Source organism: Denticeps clupeoides, chromosome 11, assembly GCF_900700375.1.
Source record: "Denticeps clupeoides chromosome 11, fDenClu1.1, whole genome shotgun sequence".
Classification (NCBI taxonomy): Eukaryota; Metazoa; Chordata; class Actinopteri; order Clupeiformes; family Denticipitidae; genus Denticeps; species Denticeps clupeoides.
Genome location: NC_041717.1, coordinates 1,023,619 through 1,046,151, shown reverse-complemented (window position 1 = coordinate 1,046,151; position 22,533 = coordinate 1,023,619). Strand labels below are relative to the sequence as shown.

Below are 22,533 nucleotides of genomic sequence, written 5' to 3'. Positions count from 1 at the left end.
AGGTGGAGTGCTGTCACACCTTAATGTTTCAGATGAAACAAATGTATATATTACACATAGATAACCCAAGTTTTTCTTTTATGACCGCTTGGATGAGTCGTTGCTGCACCCTCGATATAATATCTGTAGGTCAGCCACTCCTGCAAACATTCCCCACTGTTCCACATTGTCTCTGTTTATAAAAAAAATGGCTCTCATTATAGTTCATGGAGACCCAAAGCCTTAGAATTGGCTTTATAACTTTTTCTGGCCAGATACATGCCAATTACTCATTTACATTTACATTTACAGCATTTACCAGACGCCCTTATCCAGAGCGACTTACAATCAGTAGTTACAGGGATAGTCCCTCTGGAGCAACTTAGGGTTAAGAGTCTTGCTCCGGGACACAATGGTAGTAAGTGGGGTTTGAACCTGGATCTTCTGGTTCATAAGCGAGTGTGTCACCCACTAGGCTACTACCACCCTACTCATGTGGAAGAGAATTTCTTTTGGATCACAACAAGGATCCTTTGGCTCACTTCACTTTGTCTGACAGGGTCTTTTTAAGTGATCTCTTGATTCAATGGGTCTGGCAGTAATCAGGCCTGGGCGTGGCTAGATATACTGACTTAACCAAAGTTAACGATTTAACAGGGCAGCAATTATGTTTCTAGGTTTTGATAGAAAATGTATTTCTTTGGTTTAAACTAGTCACTTAAAACTGCATTTTATGTTTACTTATATTTGTATTTGGTTATATTTGTTTGAGGATTTGAAACATTCAAGTGGGAAAAACGTGACAAAAATAAGAACTCATGAAGGGGGCTTAATACTTTTTCACAGCACATAGCGGTACACAGTGCACAGCGGTACAGGTCAACAGTCTAATGTTCTGTATAAATACACTTGGTCTTGATGTCATTGTTTAAAGGTACCAGACTGAATCTCGCATACATTTGTTGTTTTTATTGTTTTCCTTCTAGACAAAGATTTGAAGATAGGTAACTCCTATAGTTCTAGCTGTATATATATACATGCAAACACATTATGCCAAACTGTAAAATATAGATTTGTTTCTTTTTGATTTGTCTCCAAACAGCTGCAAAAATCGTATATATCACTGAAATACAAATATAACAGTACATTGTTTTAGTATTACTGAATAGATGCTTTATCGCTCAATTCATTTTTTCTGCTGTAACCTTTCCACCCTGCTGAGATATAGTCTCACCTCGCTCGTCCTCTGTGTCTTTGGAAGTCCTCCTGTTTCCTCGGTGACTCCAGCTGGTGGTGTGCTCAGCTCCTCGGCTCGCCCACTCTGGGGTTTCCTGTTCATTAGCCTTCATCTGATGAGGTCTGTAATGATGCAGGGGTCTCTTACTTCCCTTAAATACCCTACCGATGCGGCTAAGACCATGTCCTTCTTCTGTGGTAATGCCAGTGTCCGGGACCAGGGGCTCACGGGATCTGCCAGAGCGGTCACTGGAAAAACTGGAGTGCAGGAACACAAGGCTGCCCGCCGTGAGGTAGAGGAGGATGAAGGAGAAGAATCGGACTGGCTTCCTGCGAAAGTAGCGCTGAACCTTCAGCAGCAGCCTGGCCATGCTGGGTCACTCGGCTGGCTAGTCCAGTCAAAGGCTAGAGGTCCGAGGTTGGCATGTTCATTCCCATCGTCCCACAGTCCTTCTCACCTTGCCACAGGTTTGTTTGTGGGTAGGCGTGTATCCAGTGTCGGACTTTCTCTAAGTGCCCACAGAGGGCAGAGGAGAGGGAGGGGCCATGTTGTGAAATGGAAGTGTCTGGGGCCGAAAGGCGATCGGTGCCGCACTCCTTTCACTCTCGTTATCGGACGCCTCAGATCATCTGCACCGCCCGGCCTCCTTTCCCACTGAGCAGCAGAGCCATGGCCTTCAGTCAACGTAAACGGAATGGCTTCCCATCCAGCCCCTATCCTCATTTCCAAAGACAAAAAAGAAGGTTATTAGAGTCTGCAATTAGAATGTAAAAGGAATTACAGAAAAAGTGGCTCATATAATTTTTGGACTTTTCAGGAGAGCAAGTAGAAACTGATATGGGGAGATGTGCAGCCATTCCCGCCACAAACCAGGAAACAAAGCATCACTGGCCAAATAATCCACAGCAGGCTGGATTTACGGGGCAACATAAAACAAATAAATAAATAAAAACCCTTTAGGTTAAATGTTGGTTGAACGGCGAGTGTCCACCCCATAATAAAAGAGAAGAGTCACCGGACCACCCAGCTCTACAGGACCACCCAGAGCACCCTGACTCTCCGCTTTCCAACAAATCACAAGGCTTCTATCTGCCGCAGTCCAGTGCAGAAATGCAACCCGAAGATGCTGGATCATGTTCCACATTATCACTGACACATAAGACCAGCTCTCATACTCACTGGAATCAGACTTGACTGCTGAGAGGAGATATCAGCAACAAGCAATTGTAAAACCCTTTTCCTTACTGAGAAATTGGCTTTAGAACACCCATTTATGAATTAACACATACACATTAAAATTAAATTTGAGTGGGTCATGTGCAAAAACAAGAGCACACAGAAAGACAACGTTGTTATGTAGGGCTCAGAAATCCAAATCCAGGCCTTGTTTTCAGGTCTCCCAGGTATGACTCGGATTGGCCACAGAGGCTTCATACCTTCATGCCAGTCCCAGATTTTGAAGACGACAGAAGATGAAACAACGTGTAACAAATGAATCATTGATTTAGTGACTATATTGCTATTATTAAATAAAGGACCCAGAAAAAGACCCTGACTGTCACTGAACTAAGATTCTAATTCAGGGGATTTTCATTTTAACAAGTAAGACTAGTTTTCTGTGTCCCGTGCAAACTGCTTTTATGTCTTTTGTCATTACCCTATAATGAACTACCCAGGACTAATGCACGACAAGTACTACATAGGTGTTACAGTTGTTCACAGTTCTGACAAATAGTTATAGAGATAAAGAAACTTGTGTCATCAAAATGCCCTGTGCGTCACATAGAGAATTGTCCACATACATAAACCCACCCACTTTCTCTATATTAGAGATTTTTGGATAATGGAAGTTGAATACAGATCTAATTTTTATTAAAGGTTGTTTGGAGTCAGCATGTATGTTGATGCCAGCCATGTAATTTAGCCAAATACCATTAATGACTGAAGGTCACTCAAACGAATGGGAAATGCACTCCCACTGCAGTGTATGGGTCCACAGAGAGGTTCTCTTGCTTTGCTTTCACCTCATATTCAGAGGACTCAGCAAGAAGTGTCCTGAGCAGCTTAATCCCACTGTGCCAAAAAAGCCAATATGGCACTACGGCACTACGGCAATTCAGTTACTGAGACAACTTACAATGAACAAACAGTTCTCGAATATGGAATTGATGTTGCCAGAAAGCACTCTATATTACATTAAAGTGAAGTTCATGCTTGCAGTATTTAAATTACTTTTTTTTTTTTTTTTACAGTGAATACAAACACCTTACAATAAAAACAGAATAACTTAAATACCATTAAATTACCAATGACAGCTGTTTTTTATGTATTTTGAAACAATAAGAGCAATAACTTGTTATTGTTCTTCCTAAGCAGCAGTTGGTCAAATGACATCATGATCATAAACTTTATAATATGGGGAATATTGATTATATCATACTGGGCAGTGGGCAGCCAGGGAGACGGTACCTAGCACACCTTGGCAGTTTGGGATTTGAATGGCAGCCTTCCAGTTACGTGGAATCTTCCTTAACCGCTAGGCCACCATGGTCCCACAAAAAAAAAAAAAAAGACTTCATAATCCCCCTCAACCTCAACTCAACAAAGGAAATCACCCAACTCCCATAGTTAAGCACACTGGAACTATAATAAAAATAATTTCTGAAACAGATTATTGTTGGTAACAAACAAAGTCATTGAAAATAAAGAAAGTAAATGCCTTTTCCAGTTCTTCAGTGTATTGCCTTTTTCCATATTGTGTAAATGTTATTATGCTCAGATTAAACAAAACAAGTACATTTGCAGATTTTTCCACATCCTCCATTCCAGCCTAACCATAGCATTCACATTTATGTGTTCCACATAAAGATTAAAAAAATATAACTCTGGATTGTAGAGAAAAAGACTCAGAATAATCCCTATAGTTCCAAATGGTCCATTAAAATTTACAGCTGCTCTTATTCCAAGAAAAGCGGTAAGCAAAAGCATTTAATTAATCTTTCATGTGATGAATACTGCAGTACAGTAGCTATGGTTCAACGGAGATTACGAATTAGGAGTATCGCTATGACTGTATCGTGTGACAAGGCGATAATCTCTGGATTATGGGCAAGGGTCCGAGTCCAGGTCATATTTTCACTGCCATGAGTTCATAAATGACGGGCGTATGGGCATGGTCCACAATGAAAAAAACGGCTTATTGTGTATTAACATTTCATGTAAATGGAAGGCATTTTTGAAAGGAATCCTTTACAAATCCCCACAGAGTGACCACTTCCCCCACACGGCAAAATAAATGAAACAGGAAAAAAACATTTTCAGCACAGTTGATGAAGGGGACAGATAGAGGACGGACAGACGACAAAGCTGCGCATTCATAGCCCAGCGGAGAAACAGTATTTAACACACTGGCTGTTCACGAACGTTTTTCTATGTGCTGTGTGTCGTGTTCCATGTTATTTGATATAACATGTCCTTTTGGCAGCTTTTACAATATGTAGACCCACAACTTGTAGTACAGACGCTTATTTTAGCATAATAGCATCCTCTTGAAGAGAACAAAAAGTTCTATACTGAATGTAAAGAAATACCTAAGAAGAACATTACTGGATGAGCTTTCCCGAAGTTGGCATGTAGCGGTGACCTGAAATGACAAGTCTGTCCTTGAAAGAAGTAACAGTGCCCGAATGGCGGCCCAAGATTGAATTTTGCCTACTGTCAGCTGAAATCGAAGATGGTTAAATCCAATCGGAAGCGGACTAGCACCAGGACTGTACTGGTACAGAAGGGGGACACTTCGATGGTTAAACTCCACAGATGAGCGAGTGTCACTGGCGAGTTGGAACAACTCCCTGCGTCACCACAGTGACCATTTCCATTTGAATCTGATGCCATCTCACTGGCAAGTCCAGCGTGCTGGCCTCCAGGGGCAATTACAAAAAAAGTTCCTCATAGAGAGATACAGAATAATCAGTGTTCTTCTGTCCAGTGCAGAATTAGCACAGACTCTATTACTGTGTAATGCCCGACTGACAAATGGACAAACGGATCAATTATTCTGCCTGGAGGAGCTGTTTAAAACAAGTTAGATACGGTTCAGCATCTAAATATTAAAATCCCAATACCAATGACCTTCTGTACGCCCCAATCATCATCATACATGTCTGCTTTACTGTGCTTCATTGGTGTGTGTAAGAGAATATATACTCTTTGCCTACTGAGTGTTGGGGGCTGCCAGCAGAACATCTATGGAAGGAGTTCTTTTACTTATCCACCCACATGCAGTCCAGCACGCCACCATTATTTCTTTCAGGGACACCCTGCCTCTAAACTTCCCCTCAGTGGCACAAATGCACAAAACCAGGGGTGGAAATGAACACAAAGCTAACAATTTGCCCAATAAAAGACCCCAACACAGGCAAATGATGCACGTCAGGCATTTTCTCCCCAGTGACAGGAGCCTGAGTCATGAACTTTGTTCTGCGCCAGCCCACGGCACACGCCACAACCAACTCCTCAGCCTCACATTCCTGGCCCAAGTCTCCACTAATTCATTCTGATGAGTTCGCAGTCACATCGGGCCAAACTGGGGGCCCGGGGCATTCATTTCAGATTAGGGGGCGTGCGTGTGTTTGCGTGTCAGTCTGACTGACCGGCCTTGTGGAATGAAGCGTAAGACCCCCTTCATCACGCCTGTCTCTCCTTAAAAGGCCAAGTGCCTCGGGCAGCTGCATAAAGCCCCAGCATCCCGCTGAGGATTTTTTTTATAACAACATATGTTAATCAATAAAACCATACAGATATAGACATTTACATTTTCTGTGTCTGCCAGTTATCTAATCACTGTGGATATAACCTTTCTTTTACTAGAAGAACCACCTCCACTTGGCACACACATCCACTACTCTATGATTTGCATTTCCTGACAGGACCCACAATTTACAGCTGAGTTCTTCCTTAACCTGCATTCAAAATTCCAAACCGCTACTGATCATTTGCTATTTGGAAGTAAGTCAGTCACAAAATGAATGGGGGTTCCAAAAAAATGAATGGGGGTTCCATTTCTGCTTCTTTTTGGTTAAATAAAAAAAGGACAGCAACAACTTATAAAATTATAAATTTAAAAGTTGTGACACTGTGTACAAATAAGAATTGCCCCATTTGCACAAAGGAAACACATTCATAGCATTATGCACAATATTTTATTTTCATAAAAACTGATTAAATTTACTCTAACTATAGACACAGTGGAATAAACTTAGGTTAAGTAATAACAGGTTAGTAGCATAATTGGGTGGAAAAAGTAAAGATGGGAAAGGGGTTCTGCAAAAAATAGTGGAATAATTGCAGGATAATGTTCCTCACATCAACATATCTGCAGAATTCTGGCTGAAAATTCATACAGGAGGCCCTCAGGCAGCACGGCATTAAAAACCAGCACGATTCTGTCACTATAAATCAGTTTGGCATGCCACCCACAAATGCAGGTTAAAGCTCAAGACAGGCTAGTTATCCATGTCTTGAAGGAGAGAAACGAACAACCTTTAATTGTATAAAGCAGAGTTTAAAATGGTGGTAAAATGCTGTGCCCTTCACTCGAACAACATTTGTTAGAGATGGTTTGAACTATTCATTCCTGCTTATTTGCAGTTGTTCATGATGAGGAATGAGGTGTAAATGTGGATGAAGGAGGCAGGCACGTCATGGTCCATGTATGGGAAAGTGGGCATCTGTGTGGGGGTAAAAAGCACAGGGTGCAGCTGGGAACTGGACAGCTGTTCAAACTTCAGACTGAAACCTTGCAAGGCTCCTTCACACACATACACAGGTACAAATCTATAACAATTTCTTTTTGCATAGCCAAAAATCACAAGCAGTATGTCTCAAAGGTTTTTCAGACACTAAAGATGACACACCTCATACTTACACTCTTTGGACACAAGGAACAACTCATATTGAAAACACACAGACATACAAACACTGCACAAAAAAAAAATGTAAATAAAATTTTGTATGAATGCACAGATGAATGCTTCCTTGATTCATCAAGCACAGCCACTGTGATACAGCGTCTGTGAAAGTGAAGTGATTGTCATTGTGAAATTCTGCAGCACAGCACACGGTGCACACAACGAAATGTGTCCTCTGCTTTTAACCATCACACTTTGTGAGCAGTGGGCAGCCATTACAGGTGCCCGGGGAGCAGTGTGTGGGGACGGTGCTTTGCTCAGTGGCACCTTGGCGGATCGGGATTCAAACCTTCTGATTACGGGTCTGATTCCTTAACCACTAGGCCACCACTGCACATCTTAGAAATCATGAACAATATCATAGTTGCTTAAATTGCCCATTGTTCTAGTCTTTATTGTAAGTTGCTCAGGAAAAATGCCATAAATGTAAATTCAAAAATGTATAAAAGCCTTACTTAAAATACCCACTGTGTTCACTACCATACAATCTATTAATAAATGTACAGGTTTTCAAAATATGTTGAAAGGTTGAAGAAAACTGAAGAAAATGCTAATTGTGTTTTATCTCTGCAGGCAATGCCTTTTGCACCTCTGAAGACCAAGCAGTTGAAGATTATACTTTATCAGTGACTGTTTCACTTTAAATAGCTTTGCAGTGGCTTCCTGCTAAATGTCAACTGTCACGGTCTACAAAGAGACCACATGCCATATATACAAAACGTTTTAATAGACAGGTTTACTGAACACACACACACACACACACACACCTATACTGACAAATGGAAGACAGAGAAGTTGAATGTAGGCTAATACCTCAGACTTAGAGAAGCTTATCCAGTTAAATGTTTGTCCTGAAGAAGCCCACAAGGCCCATGGAATGCTGTAATCAAACCGCCTGTAATTCTGCTGGCATGCAGCTAATGGGGTAAAAGACTAGAGAGTCTGAACGCACAACAGTCAATCAAAAATCTGAATAACACAACACAACTAAATGCACGTATGGTTATTCAAGTCATGTAGTCAAACTGTAGCATTGTAGGGACTTGCGATCGCTATACGAACACCAGAAAAGTCGACGTGGAGTGTGTTCAGGTTTAAATTCACATTATGAGGCAGGCTGTTGGTCCTGCACCAGGACTGAGTACTTTGATTTGTATTCTGAATTGGTTCTGCTGTTACATGCACCCCTTTCCATCCCAGTCCCGCACTTGCCCTAATTAACTAATTCTTGGGATATAATTACATAAGCCTAGTTTGGCCAAGATTCACTTCAGTTAAATCACATTTCTATAGTTTAGGCACAGAAATGAGACAGGATGAGACAGTCATTTCTTTACCAAGTAGCTTAGCTAAGCCACAGCAAAGAACTGTATTTTTACCATTTTGCTTGTCCGTGTTGACATAAATGAAAATATGCTCTTTAATTTGATTGTATATTAGGAAGGAAGAAGCAATCTTATTTAAATGATTACATCTGGAGGAGAGGATGATGATCAGGAACTAACCATAAGAAGTGATCTGCAATATACTCCTTATATTTAAGGAAGCTGACCCACCAACTTGCCTGATGGTAAGAAAACAGTGGGGGGTACATGAGTATATGCAGTCAAAAAAGGTGTTGATTCATACTAGGCAAGAAATAATTGAGGCATATTTTCTCCTAGAGCAGTATCAGGGTGATAATGTAAAAGCCAGCACAGAAAAATCTAATTTTGCATCAGATGGAGGTTAAAATGCCCTACCTCCATGCCCCAATAGATTGTAAAACCCAAGGGTTTTGAGGTTAAATCTAGCACACATGAGAAAATTGTGTATAAATGTATGGGTTTGGAACAGGATGTTGCACCAGCAACCTCAATGAAAATAGGTTTGTGCAAAAGCCTGGAGATCATGGTGTTTGCACAAAGGAAACAAAAAAAAAAATGAAAAGGTGATCATGATTGTGTGGTAGATGATTTGATCATTGCTTCCAGTAATGAAGATGCATTGAAAATGTAAAGTAAATTATCACAGTATTTCACTGAGGAGCATTGGTCTACTGTTAAACATGCACTTAGATATTTGAAGGGCACAATGGAGAAAGAGCAGTGTTACAGAAGATGTGAAAATGACTTTTTGAGCCTATATGCATATAGCGTAGCTGCTGATGTAACTGACAGGCACAGTACAACTGGGATTTGTGTAAGAGTTAATGTGAGTGGTCCTTTCATGGAAAACCAAAAAGCAGCGATGTGACGAACATGTTCTGTTTGTATATATGTGTGTGTGTAAATAAAGTCCTTTTGATTGAATCTTATGATGAAAAGGTTGCCACTGGCTTTTCTTTATTCCTCTGTAGTTAATATTCGGTCTTGTACCTTGATTTAAACTGCTGAAGCAATCATCTCTTCTAACAGTCTGTACATCCAAAATGTTGTGCTGGGATGTATATTGTAAATTGGTGAAATTTAAAAAGTCAATTACTTATTACTGATTGCTACATTACACGCCAACTATTTTAAGAATAGATGAGATCATGTAGTCATGGTCGATTTCCTGAATATAATGTAAAATTTTATAATAGGAACAACATCTATAGTGTGGTACTAGCCTAGTGGGTAAGACACTAACCTATTAACCAGACAACCATAAAGTCCCACTGACTGCCATTGTGTAAGGGCGTCTGACAAAATGTAAAAATATATCAACTGTTCAAGGAGTATCCACAGCTGCTGCATCTGAGCATCAGATTTAAAAAAAAGTGTCAGGAATTACACGTAACCTTAACCTTAAGCTCCTCTAATCTTAACCCGGGGCAGTGGTGGCCGAGCGGTTAAGGAAGCGGCCCCATAATCAGGGGTGCCAGTGACCAAAGCACCGTCCCTACACACTGCTCCCCGGGTGCCTGTCATGGCTGCCCACGGCTCATTAAGGGTGATGGTTAAAAGCAGAGGACACATTTCGTTGTGTCACCGTGTGCTGTGCTGCAGTGTTTCACTTCATTTTCACTAATGTTTTGTGGCTTTCAAAAAGAGCTTACTTTGTTCTGGCAACAAGCTGCTTGAGAGAGAAAAAACATCAACCCGAGAAAGCTGTGGATCAGATTTTATCTGGAATAATTGGTTTTACTAGTTCATTTATGAAGAAATTAATTACTTCCATGTGGGAAGTGATTTGTGGAATTCCACATAATACCATGAAAATCACAGTAGATTTTCAACGTCGTTGTAAAGCTTCGGGATTCTAGCGTGAAGTGATTTTCTCTCACAAACACATTGCTGCTATTGTGGAAAGTAACTGCATCTCTGGCAGTGAAAGATGAGCTGGTGACACTCCCGCCAGGGTCCTGGGGGACATGGCCCCGTACAGAGGCAGGTCCAGCAGGGTTCAGCCACACAAAGACGGTCCTGTGTCTGCCCACAGCCCCAGCAATGACCTGGAGGAAGAGGCCGGCAATTACAATTTCATGATACAGCCTACTCCCTCGGACTGGATCCTTCCCCTGCAGCCTGCTCCCTCGGACTGGATCCTTCCCCTGCAGCCTGCTTCCTTCGGACTGGATCCTTCCCCTGCAGCCTGCTCTCTCTGGCTGGATCCTTCCCCTGCAGCTGCAGCCTGCTCCCTCGGACTGGATCCTTCCCCTGCAGCCTGCTTCCTTCGGACTGGATCCTTCCCCTGCAGCCTGCTCTCTCTGGCTGGATCCTTCCCCTGCAGCTGCAGCCTGCTCCCTCGGACTGGATCCTTCCCCTGCAGCCTGCTTCCTTCGGACTGGATCCTTCCCCTGCAGCCTGCTTCCTTCGGACTGGATCCTTCCCCTGCAGCCTGCTCTCTCTGGCTGGATCCTTCCCCTGCAGCTGCAGCCTGCTCCCTCGGACTGGATCCTTCCCCTGCAGCCTGCTTCCTTCGGACTGGATCCTTCCCCTGCAGCCTGCTCTCTCTGGCTGGATCCTTCCCCTGCAGCTGCAGCCTGCTCACTCGTACTGGATCCATCCTTCCCTACCCTGTTCTATTTGTACCTGTTTCTCCCGCTCATTCTGTCTGGTTCTCTCGAAACTGTCTCCTTTTTTCACTTAGTCATCATCTGACCATCTGAATCTCAACTTTCTTTTCTACACACTCTCTCTCTAACACACACACACACACACACACACACACACTGTAATAACAGTAGGGACTTGACCTTTAGTCATTTCTACTCTATTACTCTAAGTACTTCCGTCATTCTTGTTCCTTTAGGGAAGACGGACATCTGAACATATTTTAATGACTAAATTTCAGTTTTGTTCTACAATGTGAATAAATCTGAAAAAAGGCCCAAAAATGAGTAGGTGCAGATCTCCATTTTAATCCATCAATTAAATTTTTTCATAATCCCCTCATTATAGTTTTTCACTGTTCTCTTGCCTTATGTTTATAGGATGAAAAACATTTCTCCTCAAGTTTTAAACTTAGATGATTTAATGGTTTAGGGGAAGTGGTGGCCAAGCAGATCAGGAAGTAGACCAGTGATCTGAAGGTTTTGAGTTTGAATCCCAAAACGGCAAGGTGCCACTGAGGTCCTAGCGGTTAAGGTGTCACTGAGGTGCCACTGAGCAAAGCACCGTCCCCACACACTGCTCCCCGGGCGCCTGTCATGGCTGCCCACTGCTCACTCAGGGTGATGGGTTAAATGCAGAGGACAAATTTCACTGTGTGCACCGTGTGCTGTGCTGCAGTGTATCACATGTGACAATCACTTCACTTCACTTGATGAAGGTCCCCACATGCTGCTCCCCGGGCGCCTGTCATGGCTGCCCACTGCTCACCAAGGGTGATGGTTAAAAGCAGAGGACACATTTCACAGTGTGCCGCAGTGTTTCACAATGACAAATCACTTCACTTTCACTTTTCAGTGTTCTGAACATGTTAGTGACCTTGGCGTATAATGGGAGGATATAATATGCCCACCCCGACACATCATGACTTCTGTGCAGCACCGTTCCCCGCATATCAGTCAACCATTCATAATGACAGATGAGTGCAATGGGGGGCCAGCATGCAGACAGCGCATCAGCATGAGTAAATATGCTGACCAGCAGGCCTAATAACATGCAGCACTTTCATTCATCTGTAATGTGGAAAAACACACACAATGCACCAATGGACAATTTCAGATTCTCTTCCAAAAAACTATTCTACATTAGTTTCACCACAGATTCATAACCACAAATACAGACAGAGCATGTACCAAACTATGGCTGGCCTACAAAAAAATGGCCTGATAAACTCAATTTCTTTCTATATTCTGTATTTTCAGCACATTTAAAGTATTTTCAGTTTGGTTGCTCATCTAAATAAATGCCAGCCAATAAGAATGGTTTATACAGAGTTTTGATTCCACCTCTAATTCCACCATTTATTATTGATTTGTAATTGCAATAATGTGACCATGCGTTTCTCAGTGTCAGTCACGAATTCAGGTAAAAGGGGAGGTTTCGCGTCAGGAAGGGCATCCAGCGCAACCATCTACTATGACGACCACTAAAAAGGCAGGAGAAGCCGAAGGAAGAAGTAGTAGTCAATGATTTGGTGTGGATTCATTACTCCAAACCTTACAGCTGCATGTGGGATCTTTCAAGTGTTGCTGTTTGATATTTTAAAAGGAATGAATATTATGTGATTGATTATTATTCTCTAGTATGCAGTGCTCAATACCATCGGGGATGGTTCCTGAGCAAAATAACCAGCCCTCAGCCCTCTCTTGTATCCTGTCTCAACTACCATTAGTGTCTTCACCTGCACCTGCAGCCAGCCACGGCCTCAACACAACCTGCATTACAGTGCTGAGACAGCGAAGTTCATGCCACTGCAGCAGGACGATGGATTCCTCCAGGCTGCGAGGAAGCAGCGTGTGTGTTCTCCACAGGGGAACTGGCCTCCTGACTGGAGGAGTTCCTGGGGTCCCACCTGGTCACTCTCTCCTGGACATTAACACTTTTAAAACAGCGTTCCACTTTCATTTGACTATAAGGACACGTCTGTTAATTGCATCCCACGCTGAGTGAGAATGGCTCCAGGTTGAATTGGATTCTCCTCCACTCTCATGCCACCTGTCCAACTTGAGCATTATTTCCTGTAAAAGCTCAACGTTGCAGATAATCCCACACTAATCTGAAAATCTGACTAGAAAACGTGCACTACTTTATGGCAAGGCTGTTCCGTTCAAAAATTCCCTGTAACTGATCAAAGAGTCCAGGAGATAATCTTCATTTGTGAGATAGCTGGGTCATACTGTGATGAATTCAGTCACTCATATCCAGCCAAAGCCTAGGAAGCCAGAAGAGCCGCAGCCAGGCCAGCAATACTTCTCAGACCCCTTTCAAGGTCATGGGGTGTCTGTTTTTGGCCCTGCTTCCTCAGATTGCAGGCCCAGTGAAGAGAACAAGCACACCACATAAAACGTATGTTTCCTGATCATCTTGTGGAACCTACGAGCACCAGAGAACTGTTCAGGCCTTCAGCACATTTGAATGTAAAATAAAATAACTTCGCAGCAAATAATGCAATAGGAATGTATTGTTTTTTCTGCTTTTGTCTTTATGGAAAAACAAAGTTTCTGCAGCAAAGAACAGAAACAGTACCTGTACTGAAGTTAAATCATGAAAAATGATCCTTATAAGCTTGTCCCGCCAGACCAGCACTGTTTACCCCACCACTACAGATCATTTGGTGAAGCCATTGCACAAAGATTTGTTTGAAAAATGACATGACACCAAAACTGACTTTTTGCAATGTTCATCCTCTGTTCTACATGTTATGTAATAGTTGTGGGAAACCTGCACGGATAAATCCACAAATCCACAAGCCCATCATCATCATTAAAACATAAACCAGGGCAAATGCAATAAAGCCCATCTCCCCTGGTCATTACTTTATTAGACTGAAAGGCTGTGTCCTGTCCAGTGTCAAATTTGTTCCACATTTGGATGGCTGAGCACACAGCATTCGATAAAGCAGCACACGTATTCTGGACACGCGTGTAGCTTGGGGGCTCGGTTTATTGTTTTTTACTGCAACATGACCACTGAGTTTCCACGTCCAATCTATTCCTGACCTTGTCCCAGGGAACGTTCCAACTGCTGCGAACTCGCACCGGAATCAGATTATGTCTCTGGTTTTACATTCACACAGGAAACGAGATCCTGAGCGCCGATTGCAGGCGATTACGGACCCTCGCGCTGTTGGTTAAACATTGCCAGTGAGAACGGTGGCATCGGGGTGACTTGGTATTTGGTGTGGGGCTGAGAACACCCCTGCATTCTCAAATCTCTTGTGAAGTGGGTGCATGCTGGATTCCAGGCTAGCCGGCGTAAAAGGGCCCTGTTGGCATGACATGCATGCATCAAAGCAGTGGAATAAATGTGATTACATATTTAAATTCATTCGGAATTAGGACCCCATTTAATTTGATTACAGAGAGCCTCCAGTTACATAAGCCAGTCTAAGCAGGAACACGGGCAGCTGCAGAGAAGTTGCCCCCCCCCCAAAATAAAAAAACCCCACGAATGAATGTGCGATGCGGTGAAGCTGGAGCACCTTGCAGCGCGCTCTGCAGGGCACACGAACCCGGGTACGAGCTCAGATCGCGGTGGTGGTGGGTGGGGGGGACACCGGCAGACGGCGACGGGGAAGTTCGCGTCTTACCTCGAGAATCCGAGTCGGCGTCTCCGTTCCTCGGTTAAGCGCGTCTTATTCCCCCGCTGGCGTGGGAGCTGGTGTCTGCGTCCGGCTCGGCGTCCTCGTCACGCCTCCTCATCCCACGGCCGCGGCGCGTATTTAAAGCGCCAGACGCCCCCCCTCCGCTCGGCTACGTTTCATATCCTGATCAGAGATCATCACAACAGCAGTGGAACGGGAGGACTGTCTCGGACCCCCGGATGTACCAGCCCTCACTGGCACCCCGCTGGAGAGGGTGCAGATCCTCCGATTAGAGAAAATGAACTTGCTGTGCTGCATCATTTAAAATAATATGAAAATCCATGAACATTCATACATCATCCCCAATTATTAGCCCCCTTGATGAAATCACACAAAACCCTTCATATTCCCATTTTTCTATTTCCCCCCACATTTCCTTTCCCTCTTAGTCGAACGCTGGTAGAAGAAAGCCAGGCTTTTAAAAAGTCCGATTCAGGCCTAACACAGCTCTACTGTGCATCACAATGGCAAAAACACAACCACTTTCGCTTTGGGAAATACCCAGATTTTAAAGGTCCTCTGACACTTTTATATAGTGAAGTGAAAGTGATTGCCATTGTGAAACGCTGCAGTACAGCACAGCACACGGTGCACAGAAAGAAATGTTTCTGAAACTCGGGTGTGGTGCAGAATTACAGCCACTTTGAGATTGACTGTCGCACAATGAGTTTCCCCTAGTATGCGACGCTTTCAATGTAGCTGTAAATGCTAATGAGGAGGAGAGCAGCCTTAAGTAACATTTCCCCTTATGACGACCAAAGGGGAGAAATTCCAATTCCGCCCGTCTGAGCAGAATGGCCAACGCACTCTTTCCACCTATCGCCATTTCAAGCCATTACAGGACCATAGACAGGCTGGGGAACTTGTATTAATGTTAAATAATCTATTGGGGACCTTTAATAGGATGGACCATCCTAAATAGGTGGGGTGTGTGACACCCCTGCAACTCCAACAACACCTTGATTGTGGCCTTGAGGTAAGCAGTCAGTGAAGGTTCTGTCTTCCAGGCTGTCCAGGGCCATCACGTCCACACTGTCTGAGGTGCCAGGGACCATGAAGTGCCCGAAACCATGGTGCATGTAGACAGTGTCTTACTCCATCATGACATGAATATTCTGAGAGTCCAGACAGGATGGGCCAGTGCAAAAACAGAGCTCACTAAGGCATAGATTTATGGGTTGCTGTGCTGCTCATTGTCAGCATACACAATATACAAATATTGTCCACACATCAAGGAACTGGGAACTATGGAAATCAATGTTCAAAATCAATGGAAAATCAATAAACATATTAGATATAAGGTAGTGAAACTCAGCATGAACAAAGAATGGTGACCTGAGGGGCTGGCAGGCACATATTACACACTAATCACACATGCTAACAAAAAATGAGAAGCTATGGTCAGGGTACAATTAATTCAATTAGTAATTAGCCGCTTCAAAACAGGCTAAATCAGTTTCTGGTTAAAGTTCAAATCTACTTTTAGCAGTGTTATAGAATGTAAATGTCTAAAATGAAGTGAACTGAACTGGCTCAGCTCAGACGACGTGAAGAGAAAGTTCAACACCACCAACATTTGCTATCAGATGCGACATTTTCAAATGCTGATACAAAATGTACTTCTTTGTAGGAGCAGGAAATCACACTTGCAGAAATGGAGGATCATTTTGTATGTGAAATTTGGGTATTTTATTGGGTATTTGAATTTGTTGCATTAAAAGAACTGAATCTGAATGTATTACAATTTTTTTTAATGATATAGTGCTTTTTTACATTGGCACAAAGTGCCTCACATTAGAACAGTGGTCAACAGTGCCTAATGGGCAACAGTGGCACAGAAAAAGGAAGAAACCTTGAGAGGAACCCAGGCTCAGAAATAGGAACCCATCCTCCTTTAGTCAGCACTGAGATACATCCAGGAAATGACGGCATATAGAGGTTACTGTAGTCTAGTCACGTATTGTGATATCGTATTGAGGTGGTATGTTAGACTTCTAGCAGATGACTGTGTTTGGATGAGAATTCCAACAAACTCAAAACTGTATTTATCGTACCTGAGAAATTAATGGCATTTAAAAGAAAGAAAGTGAAAAGAAAGTCATTGTGATACACTGCAGCACAGCACACAGTGACATGGTGAAATGTGTCCTCTGCTTTTAACCATCACCCTTAGTGAGCAGTGGGCACCATGACAAGTGCCCGGGGAGCAGTGTGTGGGGATGGTGCTTTTGGGGGATCGGGATTCAAACCGTCAAACTTCTGAATACGGGGCCGCTTCCTTAACCACTAGGCCACCACTGCCCCGTGACACAAGTCGAATAATGTGTGTGTATGTGTGTTTTTCGGAATTCGGAAGTGAAATGCCCTTGTGTGGACCTCTAGGTTGCAACAAGGTTACAATCTAGGTTACAAATTTACATCGCTGCAAATTTTTGATGAAATACATTCTCCTTCGACAGTCCCCCAAACGTCCCTTGCATGCAACTTTCTTACGGACACACAGTTGCTTAAACCCAATCCTCTTTTTGCGTGTTTTAATATTTAAACTTTAAGTATTAAAGATCGCACTGTGTATATCTGTCTGTTTTGTACGGTTGATTTCAGATCACAGATTATTTTGCAACCACATATTTCCTGCAGAGATTACTGTTTTCCTCTATCCTTTCAGGTTGTAATAATGCTTTTGACATTGCAGTTTCCTAATACTGCATAAAACTGATTTTCCCTTTATAATGGCGACAGAATTAGGTTCATTCACACCTACATTACAATTCTTTTTGAACTGCTTTCTTCCACCTACAGAACTCTTCACTGCAGTCAAGTGATATAGCTTCACAATGTTCTTGCATTAATTCAACCAAAATTAGACTGCTTCACTTTCACACTCCAGACGTTCTGGTGCTCACATTTACAGTCTTGTGAGAGAATATTCGCCCACTTTCCTTGCAAAAGCGTCACTTCACCGATAATGTACTGGGTTTAGGTCAAGGCACTTCCATTTTGAGCATATACATGTGGGACTTCAGTGCTTGAATATGAGGGCGTCTGTCACACAGTGACCACAGCAGCAGCAACCAATCGCAGAAACCCATCTCACTAGCTGGTGTTTGACTTTTAGTCACTTTTCCACTTTCTGCCTCATGCAATGCAAAGTGGCTGATCCACATTTCAGAAAAACAGTGCTGAATATTGTAAAAGCATGTTAATTTGCTTTATGTGTTAGTAAATAGAAGTGAAAGAGAAGTGATTGTCACATGTCATACACAGCAGCATAGCACACAGTGAAATTTGTCCTCTGCATTTAACCCATCACCCTGAGAGAGCAGTGGGCTGCCATGACAGGTGCCTGGGGAGCAGTGTGTGGGGACGGTGCTTTGCTCAGTGGCACCTCAGTGGCACAGGATTCGAACCGACAACCTTCTGATTACGGGGCCGCTTCCTTAACCGCTAGGCCAGCACTGCCCCATATATAATTCACTTCATCTAGAATGTGAAGGATGTAAATGAGTGAATGCTTGTTATAATTTTATATTTATTTAATATAAATACAATATTGAACTTACCTGTTGCAAGTTTTGGACTAGTCTGGAAGTTTTTCTTTGTAAGAAAAGGCTTCCACCTCCCAACCTTACATACACATGGAACATATTGTACATGTAACATATAACCAGGCCTTCCCAGAAATCAATGCAGCTCTTTCAGTGTTGCTGAAGGGTCTCTTGGCAGCCTCCCTGATCAGTTTTCATCTAGTGTTTATATCAGTGTGGGGTGTCCATTTTTTTCTCCACTTTCTGATGACTGCCTTCATTGTGTTTGAAGGTATACCAATGCTCCTGACTGATATCTTTCAACATTGAGATTTATTTGGTGCTTTGTAAGTTCTCTGAGAACCATTGCTTTTGCTTTAGCAGGGTGCCTGAGTATATGTAAAATCCTACGAATAGGATTAATCAGAGTGACTTTAATTGATTACAGTAATTTATATTTAAGGCATTTGGCAGAGGCCCTTATCCAGATCGACTTAGAATGTGCTTTCATGTTACCATCAATGAAGTAATCAGTTCTGTTTCTCTAGGACTCAAACCATGAATACAATAATTTTAATCACCCCGTTGTAGTTTTTTCTTGCATAAATCAGACTATTAAAAAGTATTAGATTAAGGGTATGCAAATGTATACAAACTACTTATTGTATATATTTTTTAAATTGCTATCTGTTGAATTTAATTGTTATGGGTAAAATTATTGTGGGCTATAAGTTTTCACACAACAAAACCTGTCATTTTAAAGTAGGTGTGCACACTTTTTAATATCAGTTGTAAATCTGTAGATCACATAAGCATCAACTGTCATCCTCAGTGGTGGTCTATCTTCTACAAATAGAGTTCTAAACTTAAAGATCTAAACCAAAAGTACGACATCATAGACAGAATTTTATTAAATTGTAATAAATCAATCAATTATTTGATCTTTTTCTCTCTTTCCCTTAGTGAAGGGTAGGTGACCAACATGGAAATAGCAAGCCACATTTCTGCGACCTGGTGAAGACTTCAGATAAATAATTCATCAAGTTTGTCCCAAAGACTAAACAAAAAAGGCCCTGCATTATTAACACTACATGCAGTTTTAATAAGCAAGTAGATGAATTATTTATAAGATTACCTTAAGAGCTTGCCTGTGACCAATGAATTACAGCAATTAACAGAAAAATGGCCTGAGCGGCTTCAACTAAAAGAATGTTGGAAAAATCTATGTTAATTTGCATTCATATCTGACTTCCACTAAACATTCTTCATGCTGATGTGAACACTGACTCAAATTCAGAAACTGTCTGTCTTTGCCCCACTTTTACTCATGCTTGCACACTTCGGTCAGGGACATCTGATAAATGCTGTAAATGTAAATGGGTTTGAACAAACAGAGAAGATGCCACTGCTTTTGATGGGTCATGTTTCAATGCAAAAGACCAATTTCATTGTTTGCACCCTGTGTTGTAGGTATCACAATGACAAATAATTACTTTCAAAGTTGGTAAAAGTTGTCACATTCCTCATCATGTCCTCACACTATTTCACAACATCCATAAACTGGCTGCCAGAGAATTCATTCATCTAAATGTTTGACATCTTCTGGGGTAACAAATTAAATGTATTTATTATAATGTTAACAAAAAGCATAACAGGAGGTCAACGAAAACCATAATATTCTTTTCTAGAAGTATTTTTATTTACAAAATAAATATATTAGAGTGGAGGTCTATTAATGTACATGAAATAAATTATGCATCATTGTATCATTAACAGACGATCAGGCCTTTGTCCATCAGAATTCCGAATTTTTCAGCATGGCAGATCTTTCCTCCCTTTTCGGAAGAGGGATGTTGCCTGTGAGAAGAATAAAAATGGTGGAAAATAAATGATACAACATACTTCCTGCAGCTCTGAACAATGGGCTTTTACAATGTGCCCACCTGGAGGTGCCACAAAATATTCTTCCAATGTGTTTTTAGCAAGCTGGAGCACATCTTCAGCACACTGTCCCTCGTGCACTGTGTCTTCTCTCAGATACAGAGAACTGATGGTTATACAAACACAGATCATGAAATGGTCTTAATGTCCAGAAATTAATAAAGCTTTCTGATTGCACGAGTATGCACCTGTCCTCTAGAACAGAATCCATTGGTTCCACAAACTCTGTATTGACCACATGAAGCTGATCAGCAAATCTGATGGCTTTCTCCAGACACTCCACTCCCTCCTGGTTCCGAAAGTCTACTAAAGCAAGCCTTTCCAACTTGTCCACCAGGTCAGGAGAAACGTGGATGACCTTTATATAATTCACAATTAAAACCGGTATTTACAACAACAATTATGAAGTGAAGTGATTGTCACTTGTGATACAGTGCAGCTCACGGTGACGCAACAAAATTTGTCCTCTGTATTTGACAATCAGCCTGGGTGAGCAGTGGGCAGCCACGACAAGCGTGAGGCACACTGCTCCCCGGGCACCTGTCATGGTGGCCACTGCTCACTCAGGGTGATGGATTAAATGCAGAGGACAAATTCCACTGTGTGCTGTGCTGCCGTGTATCACAAGTGACAATCATTTCACTTTAAGTTTCCTTAAACGCTAGGCCACCACTGTCCCGTGACAAGTCAAATAATCAAATAAAAAAAAAAAAATACTGTTTTACAAAGACTACTTATGGTTTATTGTGTCATTGCATGCATTAAAAACCACAAGTAGTTTTTGATGTTGATATCTTATTTCCTTTGCATGTTAGTTGTTAGAACTAGACTGCCACCCTGAAGTGTTGCATGTTTTATTTGATACGAGATTGCAGTTTTTTTGTCCTATACATGGAGCAATTGTTTGTGTGTTCCTTTTTATGTGATTTTAATTATTCCCTGGCACCCACATCAATTGGACAGTGGCAGAACTAATGGTTTTTAAAAGTTGGGATTAACTATTAACCTCAGCATGTCACTATATAAAGTATTAAACAAATAAAAAGAAAGCACTACTCACTGGAGGAAGCAGAGTCTCATGTACTGGTTGCCATGTAGGTGTTCTTGGAACCTTAATAAAAAAACAGAACGATATCAGAAGAAATCAGAAAAGGTATTAATATATGCAGTCTTACCTTAGCATTATGAACATGCCTGCTGGAGCTCGGAGCGGAATTTAAACAACGCCGACTGTGGTGGGCGACCCGCCGGGAAAGGCTCCACACGCCACGCCGCGGCCACGGCCGCGCAGGCCTCAGGAGGGCCGCCACACACTGGGAACCTCGCATGGTCTCCAGATGCGTTACGGCCACATCACGCGTCGTCCGTGTTTCTGTGCGTTCTGTTCTTCTACGGTGGCTAGATTCACGGCCGACGCGCCGATTTAGCACGACAGCGGCGCTTCGCGGACGGGAGCGGTGCTGACACATTACCGGTAGCACATATGGTCAAAATTCCTATTTACCTGCAACATGTCTATTTCGTAAACTATTGTAGAATGGATGCCTTTTTAAAAAGAAAACCAGAAGAAATTACTTTTCAGAACGCATACATGCACACGCATCAGAAGGCGCAGTCTGTTGTGGAACAAACAAAAGAATAGCGGAGCGACCATAATTCCAGAGCCCGGATAGCTCAGTCGGTAGAGCATCAGACTTTTAATCTGAGGGTCCAGGGTTCAAGTCCCTGTTCGGGCGAACGTTTTTTTTCTTTTTACCCCCTTCAAATGAAGACTATGTTCAATTCTGATTTGAGTAAAATAATCTTCACGTAAACAGAATTGCTTATACGTTTGATGTTTCAGATTAAAAAAAAAATTTAATATAAATGTTGCACAGTGTCTGATGAGAGAAAACATATTAAGACCAGAACCATTTTGGAAAAATAGGCACAATTAAACTTTATTATATTAAGTTTATAAACATTTAACATTTGGAATTTGTAACATTTATTGAACAAGCTACAATATAAGTTAGCTGCAGCATACAAATTTTTGCAAACAAAATACATGAACATTAAATATATTTTCATTGCATGATCTTGCAATGTTGATGAATAATCAATATTTAAAGCCAGACACTAATAAAGCAAGACCAACAATTGAAGAGGATTGTGGCTTTGTGTT

General features: G+C 42.1%; 2 protein-coding genes and 1 non-coding gene across 4 annotated transcripts in view; 1 reads left to right on the top strand and 2 right to left on the bottom strand.

The window, feature by feature from the left end:
- wscd2 (WSC domain containing 2) overlaps positions 1-15,074 on the bottom strand; it is a 29,626-nt gene extending 14,552 nt beyond the window's left edge. The window contains exons 1-2 of one of the 2 annotated variants that reach the window (XM_028997146.1): positions 14,848-15,074; positions 1,214-1,934 (exon numbers count right to left, since the gene is read on the bottom strand). In XM_028997146.1, the coding sequence (XP_028852979.1) occupies positions 1,214-1,586 (373 nt within the window). In that variant the 5' untranslated portion in view covers positions 1,587-1,934; positions 14,848-15,074. The remainder of the gene's footprint in view (positions 1-1,213; positions 1,935-14,847) is intronic. The other variant, XM_028997145.1, reaches the window with a different exon arrangement.
- Positions 15,075-20,105: 5,031 nt separating this feature from the next.
- gatc (glutamyl-tRNA amidotransferase subunit C) lies at positions 20,106-21,773 on the bottom strand. The gene is made up of 5 exons (XM_028996649.1): positions 21,545-21,773; positions 21,430-21,480; positions 20,558-20,727; positions 20,372-20,475; positions 20,106-20,285 (listed from the first exon to the last, which is right to left on the bottom strand). Exons 1-5 carry the CDS (start codon positions 21,695-21,697, stop codon positions 20,224-20,226), a joined length of 540 nt encoding a protein of 179 aa, XP_028852482.1. The 5' UTR covers positions 21,698-21,773; the 3' UTR covers positions 20,106-20,223.
- A 259-nt stretch (positions 21,774-22,032) lies between these two features.
- On the top strand, positions 22,033-22,105 carry trnak-uuu (transfer RNA lysine (anticodon UUU)). The gene has a single exon. It is a non-coding gene; the product is annotated as a tRNA-Lys (tRNA).
- Positions 22,106-22,533: the final 428 nt, after the last annotated feature.

Coding starts and splice junctions, on each gene's coding strand:
- gatc (XM_028996649.1), bottom strand. CDS start 21,697: ATGCGAGGTTCCCAGTGTGTGGCGGCCCTCCTGAGGCCTGCGCGGCCG. Junction 20,476..20,557: donor GATTCTGTTCTAGAGGACAG/GTGCATACTCGT, acceptor TATAACCATCAG/TTCTCTGTATCTGAGAGAAG. Junction 20,286..20,371: donor ATATTTTGTGGCACCTCCAG/GTGGGCACATTG, acceptor TTCTTCTCACAG/GCAACATCCCTCTTCCGAAA.